At 35.8% G+C, this 26,933-nt stretch overlaps 2 protein-coding genes across 2 annotated transcripts in view; one reads left to right on the forward strand and one right to left on the reverse strand.

Moving 5' to 3' along the window:
• The first annotated feature begins 647 nt into the window (after window positions 1–647).
• LOC106661049 (major heat shock 70 kDa protein Ba-like) lies at window positions 648–2,921 on the forward strand. Its single transcript, XM_014384149.2, has one exon. It carries the CDS (start codon window positions 896–898, stop codon window positions 2,804–2,806), a length of 1,911 nt encoding a protein of 636 aa, XP_014239635.1. The 5' UTR covers window positions 648–895; the 3' UTR covers window positions 2,807–2,921.
• A 6,969-nt stretch (window positions 2,922–9,890) lies between these two features.
• The window catches only part of LOC106665795 (E3 ubiquitin-protein ligase MIB1), a 590,106-nt gene continuing 573,063 nt past the window's right edge, over window positions 9,891–26,933 (reverse strand). The window contains exons 12-18 of the mRNA XM_014392511.2: window positions 15,420–15,768; window positions 15,167–15,354; window positions 14,871–15,051; window positions 14,524–14,689; window positions 14,247–14,462; window positions 14,066–14,175; window positions 9,891–10,189 (exon numbers count right to left, since the gene is read on the reverse strand). Of these exons, the coding sequence (XP_014247997.1) occupies window positions 10,046–10,189; window positions 14,066–14,175; window positions 14,247–14,462; window positions 14,524–14,689; window positions 14,871–15,051; window positions 15,167–15,354; window positions 15,420–15,768 (1,354 nt within the window). The 3' untranslated portion in view covers window positions 9,891–10,045. The remainder of the gene's footprint in view (window positions 10,190–14,065; window positions 14,176–14,246; window positions 14,463–14,523; window positions 14,690–14,870; window positions 15,052–15,166; window positions 15,355–15,419; window positions 15,769–26,933) is intronic.

The raw sequence follows: 26,933 nt of genomic DNA on the forward strand, positions 1-26,933 counted from the left end.
TTTTCTAATATTTAAGAATTTCTTTGTCAAAATGAAATTGTTATTTTCGGAAAAGCTCTCATAGAAGTGTTTAAAGAACTTTTATGTTACCGCATAAAAAATTGAAAAGCACATCTTAAACGGGTTGGCAGATTTTGTTCCTTTTATATCAAAAACTCTTATTCTTCAGGGCGGCTGTTTTTCTAAGTTCCCCAAAAGTGACGTTTTTTCGTTATTTCGCATTTCCTATCGATTCTACTATGATGAATCTTTCGGAAAGACAATTCTGCCTAATTGTGAACCTGTTTGCATTGTTTTGGCCCGAAAACCAAAACTTTTGGGCCTTTTCTTTTTATAAGAAATGGCGCTTGCTCCTGGAATAGGAATTCTTAATTCAATAATTTTTAAACTAACTTCTATTGATCCAATTTTAAAAATTCTTGTAACACATTTTCCAGGAAAGGTAACAGTTTTTTAAGTCAATAAAAAAATTTGGTTAGATTAAACCGCAACACTTTGCCTGCGACCAAAATTTGTTAAAGTGAGCAAAAAAAAATGTTGCGATTGTTTGTAGGTATAGTTTCTACAGTACGATATGTTGTATATATATGAAATTTGATTCTTTTAATAAAAATAAAAATAATCAACTGCCTGGAATGAATGGAGGCGAGTCTAGAACGTTCGTGTCTAGAACGGTCGAGTTGAGAATCGGTAGAGAGGGGCGCGAGCCAACCAATGGGATGAATTGGAATGGTCTAGATCGGACGAGAAAGTTCGGCGCCGTTTTATAAACCGGAAGACCCTGAGAGTCGGGTCAGTCTATATTCGAAAACGATTGATATAACATACCTACTTCAGAGCTACCAGCTCGTTTCAACTATTTATTTGTATTCTGTGTTTGAAAAGATCTTTGAAGATGCCTGCTATTGGAATCGATCTCGGAACGACCTACTCTTGCGTCGGCGTTTGGCAACAAGGAAAAGTTGAGATTATCGCCAACGACCAAGGGAACAGGACGACACCCAGTTATGTGGCTTTTACGGATACGGAGAGGCTCATAGGTGACGCTGCTAAAAATCAGGTAGCGATGAATCCTCAGAATTCCGTATTCGATGCCAAAAGGTTGATTGGAAGGAAATACGATGACCCCAAGATTCGAGAGGACATGAAACACTGGCCTTTCAAAGTGGTCGACGATTGTTCCAAGCCGAAGATACAAGTGGAATTTAAAGGAGAATGCAAACGTTTCGCTCCTGAAGAAATCAGCTCGATGGTCTTGGTGAAAATGAAGGAAACGGCGGAAGCTTACTTGGGTCAGAAGGTGAAAGACGCTGTTATCACGGTCCCTGCTTACTTCAACGATTCTCAGAGACAGGCGACCAAGGATGCGGGCGCCATCGCCGGACTGAACGTATTGAGGATAATCAACGAACCGACAGCAGCAGCCTTGGCTTACGGTTTGGACAAGAACCTGAAAGGTGAAAGAAACGTGTTGATATTCGACTTGGGAGGTGGAACCTTCGACGTTTCAATATTGACGATCGACGAAGGGTCCCTTTTCGAAGTACGTTCTACCGCCGGGGACACCCATCTAGGAGGAGAAGACTTCGACAACCGATTGGTTAACCATCTGGTAGAAGAATTCAAGAGGAAGTATAAAAAAGACATCAAATCCAATCCCAGGGCTTTGAGGAGGTTGAGGACGGCGGCCGAACGAGCTAAAAGGACATTGTCCTCCAGTACAGAAGCTTCCATAGAAATCGACGCTCTGTTCGATGGCATAGATTTCTACACGAAAGTCACTCGGGCCAGATTCGAAGAACTCTGTTCGGACCTTTTCAGATCTACACTCCAACCTGTAGAAAAAGCCCTCTGTGACGCCAAATTGGACAAGGGTTCTATCCACGACGTAGTGCTCGTCGGAGGTTCGACGAGGATACCCAAGATCCAGACCCTTTTGCAACAGTTCTTCAATGGAAAACCTTTGAACATGTCCATCAATCCCGATGAAGCAGTGGCTTACGGTGCCGCTGTCCAAGCTGCTATTCTCAGTGGAGACCAGAGCTCTCAGATACAAGACGTGCTGCTTGTCGATGTGACTCCGCTCTCTCTCGGCATAGAAACAGCCGGCGGAGTCATGACCAAGATAATCGAAAGAAACGCCAGAATCCCATGTAAACAGTCTCAGACGTTCTCGACGTACTCTGATAACCAGCCGGCTGTTACGATCCAGGTGTTTGAAGGAGAGAGGGCGATGACCAAAGACAACAACCTCTTGGGCACTTTCGACCTGACGGGGATACCGCCTGCTCCCAGAGGGGTGCCTCAAATCGATGTCACATTCGACCTAGACGCCAACGGTATATTGAACGTCTCGGCCAAAGAGAACAGCACAGGAAAGTCTAAAAACATTGTCATCAAAAACGACAAAGGGAGACTCTCGAAAGAGGAAATCGACAGGATGGTCAATGATGCCGAGAAGTACAAGAAGGAAGACGACGCTCAGAGAGAGAGGATCGCCGCCAGGAATCAACTCGAAGCCTATGTCTTCAACGTCAAACAAGCCGTCGAAGATGCCGGCGACAAGCTCAGCCAATCGGACAAAGACACCATCAAGTCAAAATGCGAAGATGTCATCCGCTGGCTGGACAGCAACTCCCTCGCCGACAAAGAGGAATACGAACATAAATTGAAAGAGTTGCAAAGCGAATGCACTCCTTACATGACCAAAATGCACGGAGGACAACAAGCTCCCAACTTCACCAATTGCGGACAACAAGCAGGGCAAAGGTTCAATACTGGACCTACTGTAGAAGAAGTTGATTAATTACTCAAATCGTCTTGTCTAGTTTAATTTCTTTAAGTTCTTAAAAGACTGTCATTCCATTTCATTTTTTTTATATTATTATTTTTATTAAGCTTGTTTCCATGGAACTAGTTTGTACATATGTATGTATAATTTATTAAATAATTTTATTTTTTTAAAGTAATGGTTTTTTATTTTACTATCCTTAATACGAACATTTCCTTATAGTATTTACTAGTATGGCATCCCTAACCATCTATTCAATTTAAACTGAACGATCCAATAATTTTGGTGAGCAAACGTCTGTTACTTGAAAGTGGGGTCTTTTTTTATTACCTGTATTAAAATATACATCTCGTAATTTGAGGTTATTTACATTATACACTGATATGTCTTGAGGAGAGTTGCCATTCGTTGTTGGTCTCCCAAGTTTGGTGTATCTATTGTACATATTGTATCCCTATATCCTTCAGATTTTATTACTGACTTTAGATGTCATAAACTAGATGTCATCAATATAATATGCAAGCTAGCTAGGGTGTCATCACATGTCTTGTACAACTGTCTAGACCTCCGTATGGCAAGATAATTTAATAGCCAGGCGTTTTTGATGGCCCTGGGTCAAGCGTACGGACGAATCATGGTGAGCTAAATAGCCGGTTGACGGGTGATGCTTGGGGAGTCGGTAGATTCGGTAACGAGTTAAGGGACACGTTCAGGAGGGAGACACGTTGGATGTAGAGTGTGCAAAAGATACTCCGAGCACAACCTTGTCGATGAGTCTGTAATAAACACGTTAGGTCCTTTAAAATGCAGACTTGCTGCAGGCTCATTAGCTGCAGTGTGTAGCGGGACCATTGTCGAAACGGTGACGATACCTAGTGGATAACTTGGTAACCACAGATGGTCATCACCCTTTTCCTAGATAGCGTTTTCTTCTTCTTTCAATTATCAAAGGAGTCCCTCAAAGCTCAACTCTGGTTCTATTTTGTGTTGCATTTTTTAAACGCGCTACTGAAACCTAAATTCTGACAATTGGCACTATAAACTATTCCTACTGGAGGATTAGTGCAATTGCCAAAAATCTAAAGAATAAAGTTTTGTTTACCAGATGGAAGATAAAAGATCAACATATTTAAAACTGTGATTATTTACTCCTATGTAGGTCCTTGCACTACATTAAAACATCGATGAAAAATCTAAGACTTTTAGGTAACCTAACACGACGCAGAATTAAATTCTTAACAAAAATATTCGGCAAATGTAAAAACAAATTTTCTTGGCTTAGGAGGTAATCTGAAATGAGCTTAACAAACTAACTCATTACTGAAGATGACGGGATGCCGAAACGCTTCTGACAGACCAAAATTACCGGAAAAAACAACTCCCAGTTACGAGTACAGCAGACTATTATAAATATTATGGATAAGAGTTAGAGAACCTACTAGAAACGATGGTTCTGAAAATATTTAAATAATGCTATCCACTTATGTAAAGTTCGGTGTAATTAGTTTCCAAACAATCGTGAGGATGAAGGATTGATGAAGCAGTTATTGTTTGGATAGCGTGATACTTGATGACCTCATGCTACTTCCTTTAGTGTTCTTAATATTAAATTTACTACAATTAATTAAGGTTTTTAGTTGAGATAAAAAAGTCAATGGCACGAGCGGGATTCGAACCCACGATCTTCGGCTAGATACGCCGCTGCTCTACCACTTGNAATTGGTTCTCTTCTTCTAATAAAAAATGTTCTTAACTTAATCGAATGTGTGTGTATTGTTTAATAACAAATATTGAAAAAAGGAAAAAAAAAAGATGCCAACAGCACGCGGTGTTCCCAAGCGGTCACCCATCCAGGTACTAACCCACTCCCGATGCTGCTTAACTTCGGTGATCGTTGGCGGTCCTACTACTTTCCCAACGATATACAGCCTTCGCCTAAGATACTTAGATTTTTTATTTTATTTTATTGTTTTTAACAAACGACTGACAAATTCAGTTCTATTAGGACGGTTTATTTTGCAACTCGACCAGACCCGCTTTGTGTGAATCAATGAAAAGTTTTTTGAGTGTACGTTTTCTATCATCGTACAATTGAAGGTCAAACAAACAAACAAATAAAACAATTCACAATTTACGTTTTCATACAATATTTTATATTATTGACAAATTGGGTGTCTTCACCTTGATTTGGCGAGTGTCCAAATGAAAACAATACAATAATCGAAATTCCCTTTACAGAAGAAAAATATCCATTTTTTGAGAGATTTGTCGAAATTCTACCACTTAACCTCACAAAAAAAGCTAAAAGATGAAAGGAATTTGTTACAGGACCTATAACCCAATATTCAAGGTTTTCATTGGAGTCGAGGCGCGTCGGTAGCCGCACGGTTCAGGCGTTGAGCAGGGTCTCATCACTAAGGTTAAGGTCCCGTGTTCGAATCCGTCGGCCCTCATTCGAACCCTTCTTACTTCTTAGTTAAAAATGGGAATTTGTTTCTAAACCGCCGGCACCCGAGAGTTCATATAACCTTGTTTTGAAATACCTTCGTTTAAAAAAAGCTACGTTAATATCGCAAATCAAATTCAATACCAATAACATACATATAACTGACGACTATACAGAACACAATCACTTTGGGTGAGTACAAATACTTTGATTAAACCCATTACTTTCTATTGAACATCATTTTTTAAAATTCATATTCATATGTTATATTTATTTGTATAATTTAAACAATGCCAGACCCTGAAGATGATCTCAATAAAGATGAAATATCGTACGACAAAGAAAATGCTTTTCTAACCTACATCACACCAGACCGCTTCTCACGATCTTTAAATAATCAGTTATATTACACGTTTATATGAACTGAAAGCAGATCAATTCACTTTTTAGAGCGAAATTTAATAGAAAATACAAACCGATATTATTTTAAATTTAAAAAATGTAAAACTAAAACATACCTGTTTATAGAATTAAAATCTGTGGTGTTCACTGGATCACCGTCGGGGGCGTAATGAGGGGAAATGGCGGTAACTCTGTACTGCCTACTAATTATAATTAATGCATGAATCATTCTCTAAGGAATCAAGAGTATTGATCAATGTTTAAAAAACAAAACATTAAACGTATATCGAAGAACTTTTTAAAATTTATTTGGCCTAATTATTTTTGAAATGATGTTTTAAACTGTGGGAAGAATGTTAATCAAACTGGCATTGATGGAATGAGGTATCAATTTCCCCTGATTAAATTATTTAGTATAGAGCTTTAGTTTTTTACTTCTAATTGTTAAATAATCGTTAATTTAGCATGTTATAATTTTTATTTCCATGGTAGTGTCTTTGCATCACTGACATTTTTTCTGCCCTTCGAATGGTCGGTTGAAGCTAGAGTCAGGACTTCACCTCTTCTCTGTAAGTGTCTATTACAAATATTATAATTTTACTTTAATAGTTATAATTATTAAATGTCTGAGAAATATTTAACTAATTTAACAATAGTTTCAAATATTGATTTATGGGATCTACCAATCAACTGGTGAATAAAATTTACAATGGAATCATTTTTTGATGTCATGCTAAGTGGCCAAGAATGAGGTAGTTTAGAAAAACACCTTTTTCTTTTTTGGGTGCGTTTCAACCTTTATTCGGGTCATCTTCAGAGCCTGGGTAAATTACAAAACATGTAGATTGGAAAAAATACAAGTTAAGATGTAAATATAAATTTTGACTAAGTATTTCATATGCACATAAAGTGTGGTGCTATTCTTGTGGTGCCATATTGATTTTATGTGAAATTGTGAAACATGAATTTGAATTCTACTGTTTTTGTATGACAGGGTTAGGGTTGCAATAAATCTGAGAAATTTTCTTTGGTCATTGGCAGTTTTATTTAACTCAAAGGAAGTCAGGAATGGAGATTTTCTGGATTGGATTTGTGATTCGACATTCAATTTTGGAAAGGAATGTGTGGTGTTTAGTGACCGTTGGCCAATGACTATGTGGAGATTTCTGAATCCAGGGTCCAGACCGCACCTCACGATCTCCAAATAATCATTGGAAAGGAAGTTAATTATTAAGGATGATAAACAAAGGAAAGGGAAAAATAAAATTAAGGTTTATTGGTTTATTTGCTTTATGATGTGGTGTAGCTATGGCTGAGTTTGCATATATCTGTTCTGTTTACGTAAACCATTTCTAGAATGTTGCATTTGTATTTGTTGTTTTCTGTGTTTAGTATTTGTATTTCGTCGAAATCAAAGCTATGTTGTTTGGGATTGGTTTTGTGGCAATGCTGTGGGATTGGTTTTTGGTGTTTTGCAGTCATAGATGTGTTGTTTTTTCCGTTTGTCTAGATATTGCGATGTAATTCCAATAGATCTTGCTGGACAGTTCATACAATTAATTTTATAAATTACATCGGATTTGTAGGCTGTTGGTGTTGGGTCTTTGACTTAGGAAAAAAGTGTGTGTATGTTTTACGATTTTTAAAAGCTATTTTAATGTGTTCTGAGGAGAGAAATATACTTAATTTGCGTGACAATGTGTGGATAAATGGAATGGACATGTATATTGGTTTGTTTTTGTATGATTGATGATGTGTTGGGTACTGTGGAGGATGTTGTTTTGTGTAGTGCTGGGTTATAATTGTTTATGGTTCTGTTGATTATGTTTTTGGGGTAGTTATTGTTATGTAAGATGTTTGTATGTTTGGACATTTTTTAGGTGAAAGGATTCATGACTTAGAGATATGGTTCTGTGTAATAATCCTTTAGCTGGGTTTAATATTGTATGTGGGGGTAGTGTGATGTATAATTGAGGTAGCGATCAGTGTTCATTGGTTTTTGGTACCAATCTGTTTTTTCCAATCAACATATTGTAATTTAACATACGTAATTTACCCAGGCCCTGAAGATGACCCGAATAAAGGTAGGAACTCTGCAAAAAATGTAAAAGGACCTAAATAAATTGTGAAACTAACACAGAACTAAGAATTGTGAACTAAGAAACACACATTACAATGGGACATTGACATATACACTATTTTTTCAAGAATACAACTGAATTTATAATTCCTTGCATTGTCTTTTTAAAATTTAATTGTCAATAATAAAGCTGGTGGAGACAGTCCCTCTAATTGCACCATTTGTGAATGAATTTTGCCCAGAGCTTGGGTGGTGAGCTTTTCAATAATTGTATATGCTTCCAGAGTCTTGTAAAGTAATTTATTAAACATTTTAAAAATAAATAGGCTTTGTGAAGTGAGAATTGCAAAGAAAGCATGATGAGGCGGAAAAATTCTTTAGGTACTTTTTCTACTTTTTCTCTCTCATCCATTGGACATTTACACCTGAAGAATAAACTACAACAAATAAATAGTAAGTTTTAACAACTAACTCTAGTTAGCTACTTATTCTTGCATAGGGGAAGGTGAGGTTCTAAAATTTAATAAACCAGAGAATATATTCTTCAACATTTATTTTAACACATTTCATCTTTTAAAGTACACAAACCACAACAAAATCTCAATTAATCTAATTATCCAGCCACAATTCTAAATCTGAGATGAGTCTATTAACAAAGGGACTTAGCCCCAAAGCTCGCCACGATTATTGTCCACAACATCCCAGTGCCTTTTCTGTTTCCTGACAGCTGACCTGATCTGATGAGTCGCAACTGCTGGTCCTTGCTGGCTGATCCCCTTGTTGAGATCCAGACTGAGTGTGCCTGCTTCTCTTCTGGATTGACTTCTGGAGTCGACTATTCACTGACTGGTTTGAGCCCTTGGTTGTGACTGACTTTTGGTATTCATCCCTTTTTATACCAGTTTTTCTATCAGATAGGGGTGGAAAAGAAAATCAAAAGTCAGAGCAGTTCCCATCCCGCGGGTGGACCAGCGGAGACGGGTATCGCTCACCTGGATGATACAACCCCAATTTTCACTGAACCATGTCACTACGTATTTTTGGCTTTCTGTCACCCATTCAGCACTAAATAATCCGACATTAGTTATTTAAATTCACTAATTTCGTGGTCCGTTGACCAATTAATTTTACAATTAATTAAGGTTTTTAGTTGAGATAAAAAAGTCACTGGCACGAGCGGGATTCGAACCCACGATCTACGGCTAGATACGCCACTGCTCTACGACTTGAGCTATCGTGACCTCGATCCACACACCAACTTCCCATCTCATCCCCACCTTTTGAATTTACCCTCCTTTTGAAAAATGGCAAAAAGGAGGGTAAATTCAAAAGGTGGGGTTGAGATGGGAAGTTGGTGTACGAGTGGATCGAGGTCACGATAGCTCAAGTGGTAGAGCAGTGGCGTATCTAGCCGAAGATCGTGGGTTCGAATTCCACTCGTGCCATTGACTTTTTTATCTCAACTAAAAACCTTAATTAATTGTAATTAGTTATTTATTTGATCAGTTGTCCAGCTATTGCAACTTTGTTTTCCAGGTTTGTGGGAAACCCCCCTTGGCTCCCTGCGACACCCTTCAACAATCTTATTTATTTGACCAACTGTGTAATTATTGCAGGGCTATTTTACCCTGGTTTGAGAAGAACATCTCTCCCATCTGTGCTGTGACATCCTTGACCAACTGCTTAATAGAGAGTTATGTTTCCCAGATTGGTAGGAGATGTCACATTGTTCCTGTCTGGGTGTTCACCCCTTCTGATTTTCAGCTCTTTTTGTCTGTCATTTAAACTAATTTTTTGTGATCTCACTTTAATAACTATAATTTATTCTAAGACAGGGAGTGGCTTACAATATGTTCCTTAGGAACACTTTATGGAGCCTGGAAAGACTTGGCCTGTACTCATCATATACCAATTTTAGGTGTTTCAAGACTGTGTGCTCCGAAAATTGAAAATTTTCAAATGATGACCAGTTAAGAGTTCTGTTTAAGTTAAGAAATGTCAAAAAACGTAAAAAGTTATTTATTTCATGAAACAGATTTAGTCACCACAGAAATAGCACTCTTTGCTATTTTCAGTAGCACAAATAGTGTACTTTGGTATCTAAAATATTATTTATTACATCAATTTCAGTTACATAGGAAGGCATAAAAAGGTTTAAAAAATAAGGAATGTTAAAATTAAAAACATTCATTCATTTTTATTGATTCAACCCAATATTACAATGATAATGAAATACTACATAAAGAGGGAGAGGGATTAAATGGTATGATAAATGAACAATGAATAAAAATAAAAGGTGTTAGACAAAAGTAGAAATAAAATAAAACTAGTATAGAAGAATTCTTTTTTCAACTTCCTTTCTGCAAATTGGGCATTCATTCATTATTCTATCACTGCAAAGCTGGCAAGTACCATGTCCACAGAGGAATATAATGTTCTTCAGACGATCCATGCACACAGGGCACATAGTCTGAAACAAATAAAATCCCATGAATGATATAACCCATTCATCTGACTAAGAAGTTGTGGATAGGAGTAATGGCTGTTTATCACATGCATATAATTAAATGGTTTAAATTATCTATTTGTTGGTAGCACATTAAACGGTGATGACCCTCTAACAAGTACATTCATATTACATCTAAAATTAAGAAATACGGTGTAACAAAATTAACCAACTTAATTTTAATTATGAGGACAAGTTTTTACAAATTTCATTTTTGAACACATTAAAAGAGGATCCAAATATATCATATACTATAATCAGATTATGCACATCACAGATTTCATTACAGGTGTAGGTAAGTCCTGTAATTTACTGTAATTACTTCTATGAAATTAGGTGTAAAAATTGTGTCGTTGACATGTGTGAGTAGGGGCATGGAGATTTGTGACTGGAGATCTGATGAAGAAGTTTTGGATAGGAGCAATGGCTGTTTATCATTTTTCCAATGATAATGGACCCCATCAACAGAGAGCGATCCTGAAGGGAGAACATTGTGAACAGTTTCAACCATTTTTCATACTCAAATTCAAAATATAGATGTTTTAACACAATAATATTTTGGAAACCTGAAGTATTTCTCGGGACACCATGCTTCTATCACACTTGGCTAGAATTAAATTAAATTAGATTCAAAATTACTCCTAAGATTCTAATCTTAAGACACTACACTCAATTGTGAACCCGATAAAGAGTGATAAGGATGTTTTCTCCTATAAAACAATATGAACTGACATTTGTCAACACTAAGAGAAAGTTCATTCATCAGACAACAAGAGATAAACCTACTCAAATCCTCCTGCAATCACACATTTCCCTCAAAATTATTGATAATGGTGAAAACTTTTATATCTTTTGCCAATAGCAGAAATTTTGAATCTTTGAAACAAGAGTTCATGTTTGATGAAAATTAAAAATGAAATTGGTCCAAAGAAAGATCCTTGGGGACAGTTCGTTCCCAAGAACTCATCGTCAACAAGACAAGAGGATCTTTAGCGTCCGCACCTAGCCTTTTCAACCTTATCGGGCATTTTGATTCTCAAGATGAGAGCTGACGCACCTCCGCATACGACGGAATAGTGTTACAGCCACAGCATTGGTGTAGAGGCGCTAACAGGCCAAAATACACCAGCCTGTTCTCCTGCGTACTCCCTAGAAAGAGAAGGCCACTCTATCTCCCTGAGTATAGGGAAACTTCCAGGAACACCCCGCCCCGGCAGCGGTTTAGTTGAAGTGGAATTGCTAACCACACCCTAGATGAGCACCGCCTATGGTAAAAGTCTCTTATTCGAGCTCAGCCTACACCTGCCATGTGCATTCGAGGGATGCCATAGGCTCAGCCTAGATGGTCCGATCCTTCGCTTCCCCAAGGGTACCACGCCGGTCATACGCACAATGCAAAGCATACTCGAGTCAGAGAAACCGATTCACTACCCGTTTCCGTTCGCTTACTCACGCATTCGAGGGACTATTCAGCATAATCATCGTGTCTTCAACACTTACACGCTGTCGTCCGGTCACAACGTCTCCATGAGGCCAGGGGTAATAATGCTGGCCATACGCAAGGTTCACGAAGGTCACAGATAGAAGACAGCCTCTGTCTAAGTTCCCGCCAGGGGCGTCACCACGTACCACTACGAATCTGTTCCCAATGTAACTTGGGCTGATTTGAAACATTTAAGTTACCCTGTGGTACAGATGGCCATACACCCTCCCCCGTCTGTGCAGACAGGATCTAGTGCACTGGCCCACGTGTGACTCTGCTAAGGCACCCGGCCGCCCATGCTGACCCTAGGCCGACACGAGTACAGCTTGTGCTTTAGAGAGGTTGTCACGCCCTCTGGGCTGCACCTTTATTTTGTGCCCGGATACCCCCCTTGCAACCAAGGGTTGGGAGGGGTCACAGGATAGAATTCCCTAACCATCCCTTGGGGACACCAGATGTTGCTCAATGGTTCTGGAAAGTCTACTTCTAAACTTTACCTTAAGATTTTCTATTGGAGACTTAGGATCTAATCCAAGCCAAAAATTTCCACAAGACACTTTTGAGCTTACACAAGAGCATCAGAGCATAGTCAGTTGTATAGAAAGGTCTGTAATAATAGACTCAAGAACCTTTGGCTTGCATTTAGGTTAGGAACAATGTATGCTCCTTTCCAATGCTCTGGTTCCATAACCAAGTCCAAGGATTTCTTAAATAGAAGGGAGAGGGGTTTATATAGAGATTGAGTACAATTTTTTCAAAGAATTGAGGGAACATCATTAGATCAGTGGACGTTTTTAGAGCAACACATTTATTGGGTTGTCCGGAAAATAATGCAGGATTTTGGTATTAAACAAAAAAAAAGAAACTAGTTACTTTAAAGCAATGTTCTTTAATCAAAATAATTTCCCATACTCTCAATACATTTCTCCCAACGTGTTGGTAACTTATTAATTCCGTCTGAGTAGAATTCAGAATTTTTAGAATTGATAAAGTCAATAAATGCATTTTCCAGTTCCGTTTGATTTTTGAATATTATGTGTTGTAAGTAGTGGTCCAGGTGTCTAAAAAAATGGTAGTCAGTAGGCGAGAGGTCCGGAGAGTAGGGTGGGTGAGGCAAAGTTTCATAGCCAAGCTCCAATAATTTTTGTGACGTTACACGTGACACATGTGGTCGAGCGTTGTCATGCAACAAAATGGGCCCTTTCCGATTGACCAAAGAGGGCTTCATTACTGCCAATTTCTGATGCATGGTATTAATTTGGTTACAGTATGATTCAGCATTGATGGTTTCGCCAGGATTTAAGAAGCTGTAGTGTATTAAACCAAATGAAGCCCACCATACCGTAACCATTACCTTTTTTTGATGAGTTGGGGGCTTTGGAAAATGTATTGGAGCTTCTCCTTTGTCGAGCCACTGTCCAGAACGTCTAGTGTTATCGTAGAGAATCCACTTTTCGTCACATGTAACAATTCTGGCCAGAAATGGGTCATTTTTGTTTCGACAAAGAAGTGATGCACAAACATCAAAGCGCTGATTTTTTTGGCGATCGTTTAATGAGTGTGGAACCCAATTTTCGAGTTTTTTCACTTTTCCAATCGCCTTGAGGTGGTCAGCGACGGTCGTTTTACTGACTTTGAGTTGCTCTGCAAGTTCTCGAACAGTTGTTTTGGGGTTTTCTTCCACCACTGATCGCAGAACATCATCATTAAGAGAGGAAGGCCTTCCACGACCTTCTTCATCATCAAGGCTGAAATCTCCCTCCCGAAATTTTTTAAACCACCTTTGCACAGTGCACTCATTAACACAACCCTCGCCCCAGACTTGGTTAATGTTTCTAGCCGTTTGGGCTCCGCTTCGGCCGAGTTTAAACTCGTAAAAGAAAATCGTACGAAATTCTCGCTTTGACATTATAAGGATGACTGAATTATTTCCAAGTAGCGGAATGCTACAGAGGTAAACAAACAATATCATTTGGAAGAGGATTAATAAGTGTTGACATTCATACAAATGAGTAATCCTGTAAACGTAAACAGAATATTTTATATAGATTTTTTTTAATGAAAACTTAAAATCCTGCATTATTTTCCGGACAACCCAATATTTACAACAATGACATCATTAAAGTATCCTGCTCGGATAATAATGGCTAGAAGGAACTACACTTGAGCTTGAGGAATTTGAGTATAGTTTGAAAACTTTTTTGAAAAAACACAAACTTTTCAGATACCTGAGAGTAATATATAAATATTATATCACTATCTTTTATAGATAAGGAGTATCCTTTAGTGAATTGTTTCTCAATGATGAAGACCAGAAGGATTTAACATTATAGGAAGTCTTTGCTTCATTTTCTTACCTGTTCTTTTATGTCCTGAAGCTTCTGTTGAAGCTTTTGGTAGGCAGAGCTTGTTGCATCTCGAGATCCATTGTTCATAAGAGGAGCTTTACATGACAACATTGCTTTATCTACAATTTTGAATATTACAAATAGTAAATTTATGCTTTGCACATTTGTAAAAATTGAATTTTGATCATACCAATATTGGTAGGTCCTGTAGATGATGTAGAAGGCCCTGGAATCGCAGCTGCAGCTGAAGGTTGAGCCATTGCATCTTCAACCTGCAGATTTTCTTTCTTCGTAGTGAAATTACCAATTGTTCCCTGCTGTGAGTTGTTTTCTTTATACCTTGCAATTTTATCCTCTTCATCATTGCTCACTTCAGTAGTTTCTCCATCGCGCACAATTCCTTCTTCTTTTATTCAAATTATTTCATTAATTAATAAAAAAATAATTAAATTATCACAATTGCTTACCATTGGCTCCACAGCAAGTAGAAAAGGCTAGTTGTTTTACAATTGGTGCTCGGCACTGCAAGCATTTCCTAATAAGAGGGGCGCAAAACTCACATGCAACCATATGCCCACAAGGTCTGAACAGAACACTAGCTTTTTTGGAAGAGCAGACCAAGCATTCCTCAATCTAAATTACATTATTAGAGTTAGTACATTTCATTGATTAAACTAATTATTAATTTTTTAATAGTTTTTATTTGAGTGATGACCAATAAGCTATGATTATAGGTAAACAAAAAGTAAATGACTACAGATTACTTCTTTCATCTATTTTTAACATCAAGCGAATTCAATATTTTTATAATTACCTCAGAACTAGAGCGAACGAGTTCCCTGCATATAAGACACTTTTTGACCCTGGGAGCACACAATGAACAGCAAACAACATGCCCACAGGGATGAAATAATGTTTCCTTTTTGTGATCTGAACATATCAAACATTCTTCAAGATAAGGATCTATATTGCCTTCTCTCGGGTCAAGCTGATCACTGAAAAATGAAACATTTCATTAACTACATTTATATGTAATTTGATTATAATGAGCATGGTACGTCTTGTAATCTTCCAATGAATCAGTATCACATTAGGGCATTCATAACTTACGTCTCTTTATCTTTGTGTGCTTTGGTAAGTGCTTTATAAAGGTTTGGATCTGGGCAAAGATCGAGTGGTGTTTGCCCTTTTTTGTTTTTAATAGTCAAATCAGCACCACTTCCTGCAAGAAAGCAAGCAATAGCAGCTGAAGATTTAGCCTCATGTACTTCATCCTGACTTCCCAACCCCATGAGCAGCTGAAACCAAAATTGAATGTTAACTTTTATCCACTTATCCACATCCGATTTTATTGAACACTTACCTTTCCAATGTCTCGTACACCTTGAAGCTGTTTTATCTGGGACATAGTGTGATGTCGCAAAGCCTCATGCATGGGTGTATCGCCGTCTTTGTCAGTTATGTTTAAATTTGCACCCTCTCGTACGAGTAAACGTACAGCTTGTGCATGCTGTCTTTCTACCGCAAGATGCAATGCAGTTTGAAGGTTTAGGTTTTGTATGTCTATATCTGCTTTGCCATAGTGAATCAGGAGCTGAGCGACAGCTACATGGTTATTTAGTGCAGCAAGGTGAAGGGCAGTGTATCCATCATCCTTCGGCTCATCGACTACCCAAAGTCTTGGAGACATTACAAGAAGAACCCACATCGTGCTAAAACAAAAGACAAATTTTGATTACACATTACAATTTAATTTTTCCACAATTTATTCAAACTACATTAACAATAGGTTAGTTAAAAATCTTATAGGCAAATATAAAATCTTCACTATTTATTCTTTGATTTATACCTTTGGACTAAAATATTACTTGGCTTATAAATAATATAATGAATATTATTAACCTATTATCTTGTTTATACCATTTAGGTTTTATAATGTAATAATAAAAGGTAATAAAAATAATATCATGCAATTGTCTTCTTGAAATTAAATTTTGTCAAGATGGGGCTACTCAGAATTACGAAGAAATCATTATTTCTATGCAACTATCTAATATAGTTCAAATTGGATATCAATGAATAAAATTAATAACAAAAACGGGTAGTAGGAGGCAGTATGAAGACCTTTTAAAAAATTAAATGGATATAATTTTTTTTAAATTGATGATACAAAATCGTCAAGATAGTTGTAAAACCAATGTAATTAAAGCAGAACAAATGGTATAACTGATCGATGCCATTAAATATAACCAGTTAGGTATATGTCATTACTTTAACAACCTTGGAGGTTAAAAAATTAAGGTTTAGATAAAAGACAGCTACTTTTTTGCCGATTCCATAGAAAATTTTATTAAAAGTAATTATTCATTTCAAATTTGGTTTGATTCTCTAGTTTAATATTGTGTTATTAATTTAAATTTGAATTTTCTGGCATCTATGTAGTTCTCTACATAAATTTTGAATATCACGGTTATTCAAGTTTTTCTATTTATCTCTCTGACAAATATTTTTTTAATATATTTATTTATTTATTCATAGCTACATTTATATTTCTACAGTGCCATCGATACCATTAAATATAACCAGTTAGTATATGTCATTACTTTTACAACCTTGGAGGTTAAAAAATTAAGGTTTAGATAAAAGGCAGCCACTTTTTTGCCGATTCCAAAGAAAATTTTATTAAAAGTAATTATTCAATTCAAGTTTGGTTTGATTCTCTAGTTTAATATTGTGTTATTAATTTAAAATTGAATTTTCTAGCATCTATGTAGTCCACTACATAAATTTTGCATATCATGGTTATGCAAGTTTTTCTATTTATCTCCCTGAAAATTATCTTTTTTAAATATTTATTTATTTATTCATAGCTACATTTAGTTTTCTACAGCGCCATGGTGAGCTAAGTTTAAATATTATTGTGTATTGATTTGTAGATAATAAATAAATTAATAAATAATCTGTAACGTTTTTTAGTTAGTTATATTGTGGGAATAGATACATATATACATTGTACTGTTTTTTCAAACCATGGTAGTTTCGTTACATTAAGCGTTATCCTGGTTGTCTTTTTCTGTAAATATCTTAATGTCCCAAAATATGATAGGTATATGGGCTAAAGTTTCACATGGTAATTCCGTTGTCTCTCATTCAATGAGGCAGAAATGGCATGAGCCTTGGTTTTGTTGGATTTCTATGTTTTTATGAGCAATTAAGTAACCAGTGAAGAAGTTTATGAATTATGATTTTCCAAATTTCCTGTCTGCAGGGTGAGGAATACATTATTTTCCTTTGCTTTGAGATCTGATTTTTTTTAACACCCACCGTTCCATTGTCTTGTCAGCACTTTCTGCAGTGCGCTTAATCATTTTGACCAGATTATTGCTTGTCAGGGACATTTGTTGTGTAGATACTCTGAAACCAGTAATTTGGTAGTTTACTGTCATTTTGATCTGTCTATCCTCGATGTTTGGTCTGTTGATACATCTTCTTACCAACTACAGTAGTGGATCTTTGTGTCAAGAGTAAAACCAAAGGGACAGGGAATAAAGGTACATAATGAGTAAAGTGTAAGTACCTTAATGCTTAACACTGATAATTGTAAAGTTAGTAGTATTTACATGTATGCCCTTTCAGTATTTTTAATTATTTCCTGTACATGGAGTTCAACCGGTTGGAAAATTTAGATATTTGTCCAATGGGTTTTTCGGTTGAGAAATTTGGATAGGTTGTGGTTCCATTTGGTTTGGTTCACTGCAATTATGTTGCAGTTATTTATTTATTTAAATTCTAGTTCTGGTCAATATTTTTAAAACAATTTTTAGAATTTTTCAATTCAAATTATGTCTGTAGTTAAATTTCAAAGAAAATCCAGTCTAAGTTCATTTCCTCAAAACTGGAAAATAATTTTTCTTAGTGGCTGATAAGCTAAGTTCAACAGCAAAATCAATTAATTTAAAATGAATTACTGCTTCTGGCAAATGTCTCTGTAAATTTTCCATATTATATAAGCACTATAACATATTTTAAGACATTCATATTTTTTGCATTGCCACACAGAATATCTAGTTGAAATTAATTTCTTCAAAACAAAAATTATAAATTAAAAGGAGGCTGAATGAGTGAAGTCTAGATAGAGAAAATGAAAATGAAAATCGTTTTTGGTAATAGTTTGGCAATGGTTCAAGGAGTAGAAATTAATAACAACTTAAGTTTTTCAATTTTCATATCAATTTCACGTCTCAAATCAATGTACCATCTATAGCGTTTTGTTAAAAATAGATTTTCAATTTTTGTTGTAATTTTCATATTATTGTTAAAACTTTTTTTAAAATTATTCGCTGATATTTACAGTTGTATTTTGATAAATATTAAACAGTTTGTATGTTCATCCTTTGCAAGGCCGACAGCATTCTATAAATGTTAAAAAGTTATCAACTCCGAAGTTTTCGAAGTCGAAACCTCTTTTTCAAATATATTGGTTTTGTGACTTAAGTACGCCGCAGTGTGTAGTGTTTTTTTACAACGTACAAACACCGCTGAGATAACAATTTAAACTAAGACGGAACGGGCTGGCGTGAAAAGATCTGCTGAAGTTAAAATAAACATTATACATACATTGACAACACACTGTTAAAAACGGCCTGGAAAGCATGTTTACTTCATTTATCGTAGAATTAACACTAGAAATTTTTCAACTAACAAACCTTTTAAGAGAAATAGAGAGAATGAGAGAGAAAAAACAACAACTTTTCAGTCATTCTATATCTGTCTGAATGATACAGTATTTATATCGGTTTTAAAAATAGAATCTCGTTGTCTGCTCGACTTGTATATTCAGTCTCCGTTAATGTACCCTTCCAAAAGCTCCTATTGATTCAAATGTATAAATAGCTGTAGTCGATTACCCACCTCTTTGGGTCTTCTCTGATATTTCTTTTTGTAATGATATATTGCTCGAGTTAAGCAAGTCGTGTCTATCTTCTTCTGTTTTAGCTCTGATAAAGTTATAACTTCATCACATGATTAGGCCTCTTCGAAAAGTCTATCACCGGAAGAATTAAGGGCCGTCGGAACATCTTTTGTTCATTATAAGTTTTAAACGTTGAATAAGATAGCGGAGGAACTTGCCATTGGTAAATAGGACCGTTTTAGAAAGACATAACTCAAATTTTATGTGTCTATCGGACTAAACGCTGTTAATTTTCACTGTTCACTAACGACTTTATGTTTGTATTATTCTTTCCCATTTTGGATCAATTTTCGATGTCAGTTTGGATCAACTATGATATTGTACCTTAACAAAGTGAATGGAAGTAGTTGGAACTTTGCCTTTCCACTGAGTAAAATAAACCTGATGTCTTCCGACATTGAACATTTGTATACCTTTGACCGAAGGGGGGGGGGCGAAAATAAAAACGATAAAGGGGAAAAGTGGTTATAACGACATAATGACACTATTGTTTCTATTTCCCTAGCAACCCTTGCAATCTTTTGTAATTAATTCTCCGAGTTATCAAACAGTACTCTTTTCCGTCACAAGCTAAAGTCTGAATTTCTAACTACTTGAGATTTTCTGCAAATTTTATCACGGTATATTCATCCAATGGGAGGAAAAACAATTGGCATGTCAAAATTAACCAATTTATCCATTTTTTAAAATCATCGATAACACAAATGTGAATATTCGTAAAATTAAACCTAACACCTATCCCCGACAATAAAGTATGAAAGTCTAGTTATAAAAGCAGTTTCTACAAAAGTCGATATGAATGTGTTATTTTGAATGACGATAGATAACAAATTAATTTAACTTCATAACAATTTACTGAATAAAAAATGTAAGTTGAATAATAAAAAAATCCATTAACTGGTCAATACTACTTAATATTTACTCAGAAATAAATTAATCTAACCCAACAACAGTATAAACTTATAGTTTGATCATTTCAAATCATTTTGGTCGGCCTATCATCACTGGTTGTTGGTTTTTCCAATGCCTGTGAAGATAGGCAAAGGCAAATAAATCTAACCGGAGTCAACCAAACTTCATGGCCATCACTCGAAGCACCCCCATGAAAACGACCAATGATAAGTCAAAAAGCGAACAAAAAACAGTAAAAATAGCATACAACGGTTAGAGCAATGCAGACACGAACAACAAACTATTGGGTTGTCCGGAAAATAATGCAGGATTTTGGTATTAAACAAAAAAAAAGAAACTAGTTACTTTAAAGCAATGTTCTTTAATCAAAATAATTTCCCATACNTGAGTAATCCTGTAAACGTAAACAGAATATTTTATATAGATTTTTTTTAATGAAAACTTAAAATCCTGCATTATTTTCCGGACAACCCGATAGTAAACAAAGCCATACCCACAAACAAGACACCATAACAGCAGATATTAAGTATACTACATTCACTTACATAATTATCTCCGGTATAAATATCAGCCTTCAATATTATAATTGTATACTAACAATCAGACATACGGGCAAGTCGGTAGAAAACACAGTTCCTTCGTAGAGCTTTTGAGAAATCTACTATTCCTAACTTACAACGTCTATTTATAATAAAATTAATTAAAGTAATTCAGTAATTAAATTTACTGTTACAGAGTGCGCGAGATCAAAACTTCAGTCCATTCTACGTATATCAGATACATAGCCTCCATCCAGGTAAGCTAACCGTAAGAATTGAGTAAATTCAAGCCATTCTTCAAATTTTTGGATTCATTCATAATTCATTTATGTATCAGTAATTGTTTTATCTTATGCGTGTAAACTCCTTCAGCACGAGCTATTGTTTTTTCTCAATGCTACTTTCTTGGTGGTTTAAATTATTTTTCAAAGCGAATCACCTCCGGCATCCAAGGGGCGGGCTCAAATGAGGCAGGAATATAAAAGAGCATCCGAATAATGTTGGGATGTCGAGTGAAAAAATTAAATTAAATTTATCAGTCGGGCAAGAAGTCAGTTTTAAAAGCATACCGATAATTAAAACGACTTGGCTGGGGGCAAACCACCTCACTTTGACCTCAGCGCAAAGTAATGAACATGACAATATGGGTACTTAAAAAAATTATAAAAATAAAAATTATAAAAATAAATAAAAAATATCCAATTTTTTTTTTAAAGAACAGAGTGTTTGCCGGAGTAAGAGAATGGTTTTGCCCTTTCTCAGTTATCAAAAGCAAAATAAGCACTATTTTCTCGTGTACAATAAAGCTTCCTTTCTCAATATTTCCCAACACTTTTTACTACTTCATTTGATGAGAAATGTCGCGAGAGGTTCAACAAAATCAAATACAAAAGAAATGAAAGCAATTATTACAAAAGTGTTAGAGGGATTTATATTTTTCCCTAGTTTCGCGACGACAGAAGACTTATTGGCACAGGGTATTAGACAAATGGACAGATTATGAAGCTGATGGTTATTAATTTATAATAATTAATATTTGCATAATCAATTAATTATTTTTTTATTAATAATTAACCATTAATGTATACTAATTAATGATTATTAATTTATAATAATATATCTATTCGTGCCAATACCATCTTGAGATTTAGTGAACCACTGCGGATACATCTGATTGAATAGGCTCTGTTCGATGAAAGTCCTTAGTGGTTGCAAAGATTGTTGAAGTGTGCTGATATAAAATGAGAAATATACTACACTTTGAAGGCTTTTGTTTTTTAGAAAAAAAAAGAAGCATATTTAGGAAGTGAGTTAGGTAGATAATAAAATCGCATTGCTATGACATTACAAAGGTAAAAAACTGTCCATGACTTCGAATATGTTTCAAACAATTAATTTTTTATAGTATAAAAGTAATATTAAGTAATTTATAATAAATAAATGTTCAGTTATGAAGTATATAGCTATGTGACCGTCAAAACAACCCGATCTACTAGTACGTTACAAGTTTAATGGGATCTTATTACTTTTGATTCTGGGCCAAAGATCAGAAAGTGAGACCGATAGATCATAAAATTGCATTGCTATGACATTCTACAGGTCCAAATTGTTCCATCACTTCTAATACGTATCAAACAATTGAATTTTTCCCACGGATAAAAGTAAAATTAAGTAATCAATCAATAAAAGTAAGAAATAAATGTACGTTAACGTAGAATATAATTCAGCTATGTGACCGTCAAAGAAAGGATCTACTAGAATGTTAAAAGGTTAAACGGTATCTTATTACTTTTGGTTCAGGACCAAAGATCAAATCACACAGGCAGGTAACAAAGCGAGCCGGGAAAACCGCAATGGGATGGAACTCTGTCGTTGTAAATCTGAAACGCAGAGCTCTTGTGATAAAGTTAATTGAACAATACAATTTAAATATACAACCAACGAAGTGGTGGAGTTTCTACACTTATCTTGAAAATTTATTTTCAAAAAAAGGATTGTCATAATCCCGAAGTCCCTGGACAAGATGAGAGCGATACGGCTTAAAATTGTAAACCCGGGGTATATCTCTAATTTTATTATTTGAAAAACCTAAAACTTTTCCAATATTTCATAGAGAGGAATTCGGATTTTCGCGAACACAAGCAAAATATTCAGCTACTCGTCGAAATTACGCTGTCGGTTTCTTTTTGCCATAACTTTCTCACTTTTTTGACCAATTTAAAATACGATTGGATCATTGTTTTCAGCGTAAAAAATCCATTAATGTGAAGTGTCAGGATATATAGGGTCGTATTTGAAACGTTTTTGTTCAACTGGGCCTTGAATAATTTGTCTTCAAAAAGACGACAAAAACACGTATTGGGTTGTCCGGAAAATAATGCAGGATTTTGGTATTAAACAAAAAAAAAGAAACTAGTTACTTTAAAGCAATGTTCTTTAATCAAAATAATTTCCCATACTCTCAATACATTTCTCCCAACGTGTTGGTAACTTATTAATTCCGTCTGAGTAGAATTCAGAATTTTTAGAATTGATAAAGTCAATAAATGCATTTTCCAGTTCCGTTTGATTTTTGAATATTATGTGTTGTAAGTAGTGGTCCAGGTGTCTAAAAAAATGGTAGTCAGTAGGCGAGAGGTCCGGAGAGTAGGGTGGGTGAGGCAAAGTTTCATAGCCAAGCTCCAATAATTTTTGTGACGTTACACGTGACACATGTGGTCGAGCGTTGTCATGCAACAAAATGGGCCCTTTCCGATTGACCAAAGAGGGCTTCATTACTGCCAATTTCTGATGCATGGTATTAATTTGGTTACAGTATGATTCAGCATTGATGGTTTCGCCAGGATTTAAGAAGCTGTAGTGTATTAAACCAAATGAAGCCCACCATACCGTAACCATTACCTTTTTTTGATGAGTTGGGGGCTTTGGAAAATGTATTGGAGCTTCTCCTTTGTCGAGCCACTGTCCAGAACGTCTAGTGTTATCGTAGAGAATCCACTTTTCGTCACATGTAACAATTCTGGCCAGAAATGGGTCATTTTTGTTTCGACAAAGAAGTGATGCACAAACATCAAAGCGCTGATTTTTTTGGCGATCGTTTAATGAGTGTGGAACCCAATTTTCGAGTTTTTTCACTTTTCCAATCGCCTTGAGGTGGTCAGCGACGGTCGTTTTACTGACTTTGAGTTGCTCTGCAAGTTCTCGAACAGTTGTTTTGGGGTTTTCTTCCACCACTGATCGCAGAACATCATCATTAAGAGAGGAAGGCCTTCCACGACCTTCTTCATCTTCAAGGCTGAAATCTCCCTCCCGAAATTTTTTAAACCACCTTTGCACAGTGCACTCATTAACACAACCCTCGCCCCAGACTTGGTTAATGTTTCTAGCCGTTTGGGCTCCGCTTCGGCCGAGTTTAAACTCGTAAAAGAAAATCGTACGAAATTCTCGCTTTGACATTATAAGGATGACTGAATTATTTCCAAGTAGCGGAATGCTACAGAGGTAAACAAACAATATCATTTGGAAGAGGATTAATAAGTGTTGACATTCATACAAATGAGTAATCCTGTAAACGTAAACAGAATATTTTATATAGATTTTTTTTAATGAAAACTTAAAATCCTGCATTATTTTCCGGACAACCCAATATATTTTGGTCATTGTTTCAAGGATAATTCAGCCTGACCATCTAAAAAGGATACCATGTATTTCTTATTTTGTAGCATTGTAAAAGAAGCTACAAAAATGTACACATGAGTTGCTTTGCTTGTTAAAAAATAGAAGGCCTTTCGTACCAGGAGGTGAAGGTATCCAACTCTTGAAAATTCAATAAAACTGGGTCTATGAGGACAATGGAGCCATTATAATGAACGTAGTACACAATAAATATTGTCAATATTACAAAGTAATTGGTACGCTTGCGTGCAAAAATGGATAAGTGGAAAAAAATTGAGACAGGGATTCAACAGGCTGTTATTTTATTTTGAACCGTGTCATCAGTACAAAATGTGGAAGTAAGGTAAAATTTGAACAATACTGGGGCATAACTTCGCGAAATAACAGTTCCACTGGATGACGCTCGCAATTTATTTCTCTGATGTGTAATAATTTTCCCGTGCGGGAATTTGTCGGCCGAATTGTATGATTTTCGACTGTAAGAAGTATACAATTGTGTCACGAGACACTAAAGTTTAATATATTTCGTGTTTATGTAAGATGTAGTTATGTGTTTATATAATTTTAATGAAGGATACCTTACCAGGTTGATGTTGAACACTCAATTGAATGTTTTGCACGACATGGTACTTTACGTATTAAGGGGTTATTTCAATCGGGAAAATAATTGAATAAAGTGTATGATATATAATTTTAAATCGTCTTATTCAGTTCGAAAATTTTGCTTGGCATCCGATAACGGTCGTCTATTTGATTTGCAGGGTACTATTCAATTCGAAACCCTTTCCTAACATCATCATTCCATAAATTCGATAGCCATTGGATGTCAGCGTATTTTTCCCCGAATCCGTCCGAGAAAAACTATGAGCTAAAAGGATAAACACGTTCTTCTATTAGAAACTATTCGTTTCCAAGGAAACTCATTCGAAAACTACTTTACGAGATAATTCGTAATATGGAAAAATAAAATCTGTATAGATGAGATATTTATACACGTTGTTATTTCGAATACTGGCACAAACATATGATGAAAAATAAACAGGATTAAACAATAATCAATTATTAAGTACAAATTGGAGCTCAGACTTCATTTCAACGTCGTCTACCATCAAAATCAACGTTTTACAGAAAACAAGTTAAAGGAGGAAACCGGATTGAAAGATCGATTATTACTGATCATCAAATTTCTGACAACAACAACAGGGGGTTTCAAGCAAATGGCCTAGTTCACCAGTCAATTCGTTCTATTTCATAAATGTCTTTTCTATACCGACATCCTTCCCCACCCCTTCAAAATCCAACGTATATAAACACAAAATAGCAAAATCTCACTGGCACTCTCAACACTACACGCAAGAATGGCACAATTACACAGAAGACAAACGCTTTGAGTGAGTAGAAATACTTTGATTGAATATATAAAATATATTTTGCATTGTATAAATTCACTTTTCCTCATCCAAAATGTAATTGTAATATGTAAACAATGTTTGTAAATCCCAGGCCCTGAAGATGATCTCAATAAAGATCGAAACGTTGGCACGATAAAGAAAATGTTTTTCTGAAACCTACATCACACCAGACCGCATCTCACAATTTCTAAATAACTATTTCATAATAACGTCCGTATTTTTAAAAATTTGTGAAGCACAAAAATATTGTTTTGAACGTTGAGATTCAAGCAATAATTAAGAATTTATTAATGTGGACGTCGGTTTTTTTTTTCAAAATTCAATCCTTAGCACCAGCCAAAGAGAATGTGAATAAAGGCAAATAAAAATAAAATATATATCTACTCATAAGACTGCTGGTCTTAGTTTTACAAGAAAGGGTAACTTTTAAATATGTTACAAAACTATAGGGTTCCGACTGACTCCTGCTCGTATTGCTTTCGCCGTTCCTTTTTTTTCATTACCCGCTCATCCCTTCACGCTAGCAGGCGCTAGTCGGGTGGCACAGGGGTTGGAGAGCGTCCCCGCTGGTTTTATATTATCACATTTTTTTAAATAATTAAAAAAGAGCAACTCTATGTAGATAAGCTTAATAAGTTCCGGGCCTCTCGATTTTTGGCAGGCTCGCTAGAAAAAATAATTTGAACACTCCAACGCTTCGTCGAATACAATATTTTCTTGCTTTTTTCTTTCAATTGAATGTATTTGAATGCTCATCTTTGTGGTCCACCTCGACAGGGCAACATACAATAGCTTATAAACAATCTGAGAACTCCATCCGCAGGCATATCTTGGACAATTTGGATTGCTGAAAGCTATTCCATAACAAACTATTTTTTAATTCATAAATTTGGCTCCTTGTTTTCTTATTTTACGACTAGTAAAACCTGTCGAAAGACACCATCCAGCATAAAAATTTTCCCAGCAAATGCACGATCGTCATTAAAACCATTTCTAAATGTCCTATCGATAGTGGCCAATACAGTTTCTGAAATCATGGACGCTTCATCCCATACAAAAATGTCTTAAAAATCTTACTAGGAGTGCCAGTTTCATTTTACGTGACCAGTTCTGTATGACGCGCTCATTAACTAAATTTAACGGTAACCGAAATGTTTTATGGGAGAAGTACTGCCGCTAATTCTGTCCACGCAATGGTTGCAACACTTTTGCACAAATGTCTGCAGAAATGTATCAGGCATTTTGTATAAAATTGTCTTACTTCCAGGTCAATAAATTTGGAGAGCTATTCACTTCTCCAGTTACAGCCAAAGAGATGTTATGCCAACAAACAATTCTATACCTTCGCAATTTGAAATCAGTTTTGG

Source organism: Cimex lectularius, unplaced genomic scaffold (assembly GCF_000648675.2).
Source record: "Cimex lectularius strain Harlan isolate CLEC.00 unplaced genomic scaffold, Clec_2.1 scaffold54, whole genome shotgun sequence".
Lineage (NCBI taxonomy): Eukaryota > Metazoa > Arthropoda > Insecta > Hemiptera > Cimicidae > Cimex > Cimex lectularius.

What these genes read in the sequence shown, in the direction of transcription:
- LOC106661049 (XM_014384149.2), top strand. Translation starts at nt 896, where the DNA reads ATGCCTGCTATTGGAATCGATCTCGGAACGACCTACTCTTGCGTCGGC.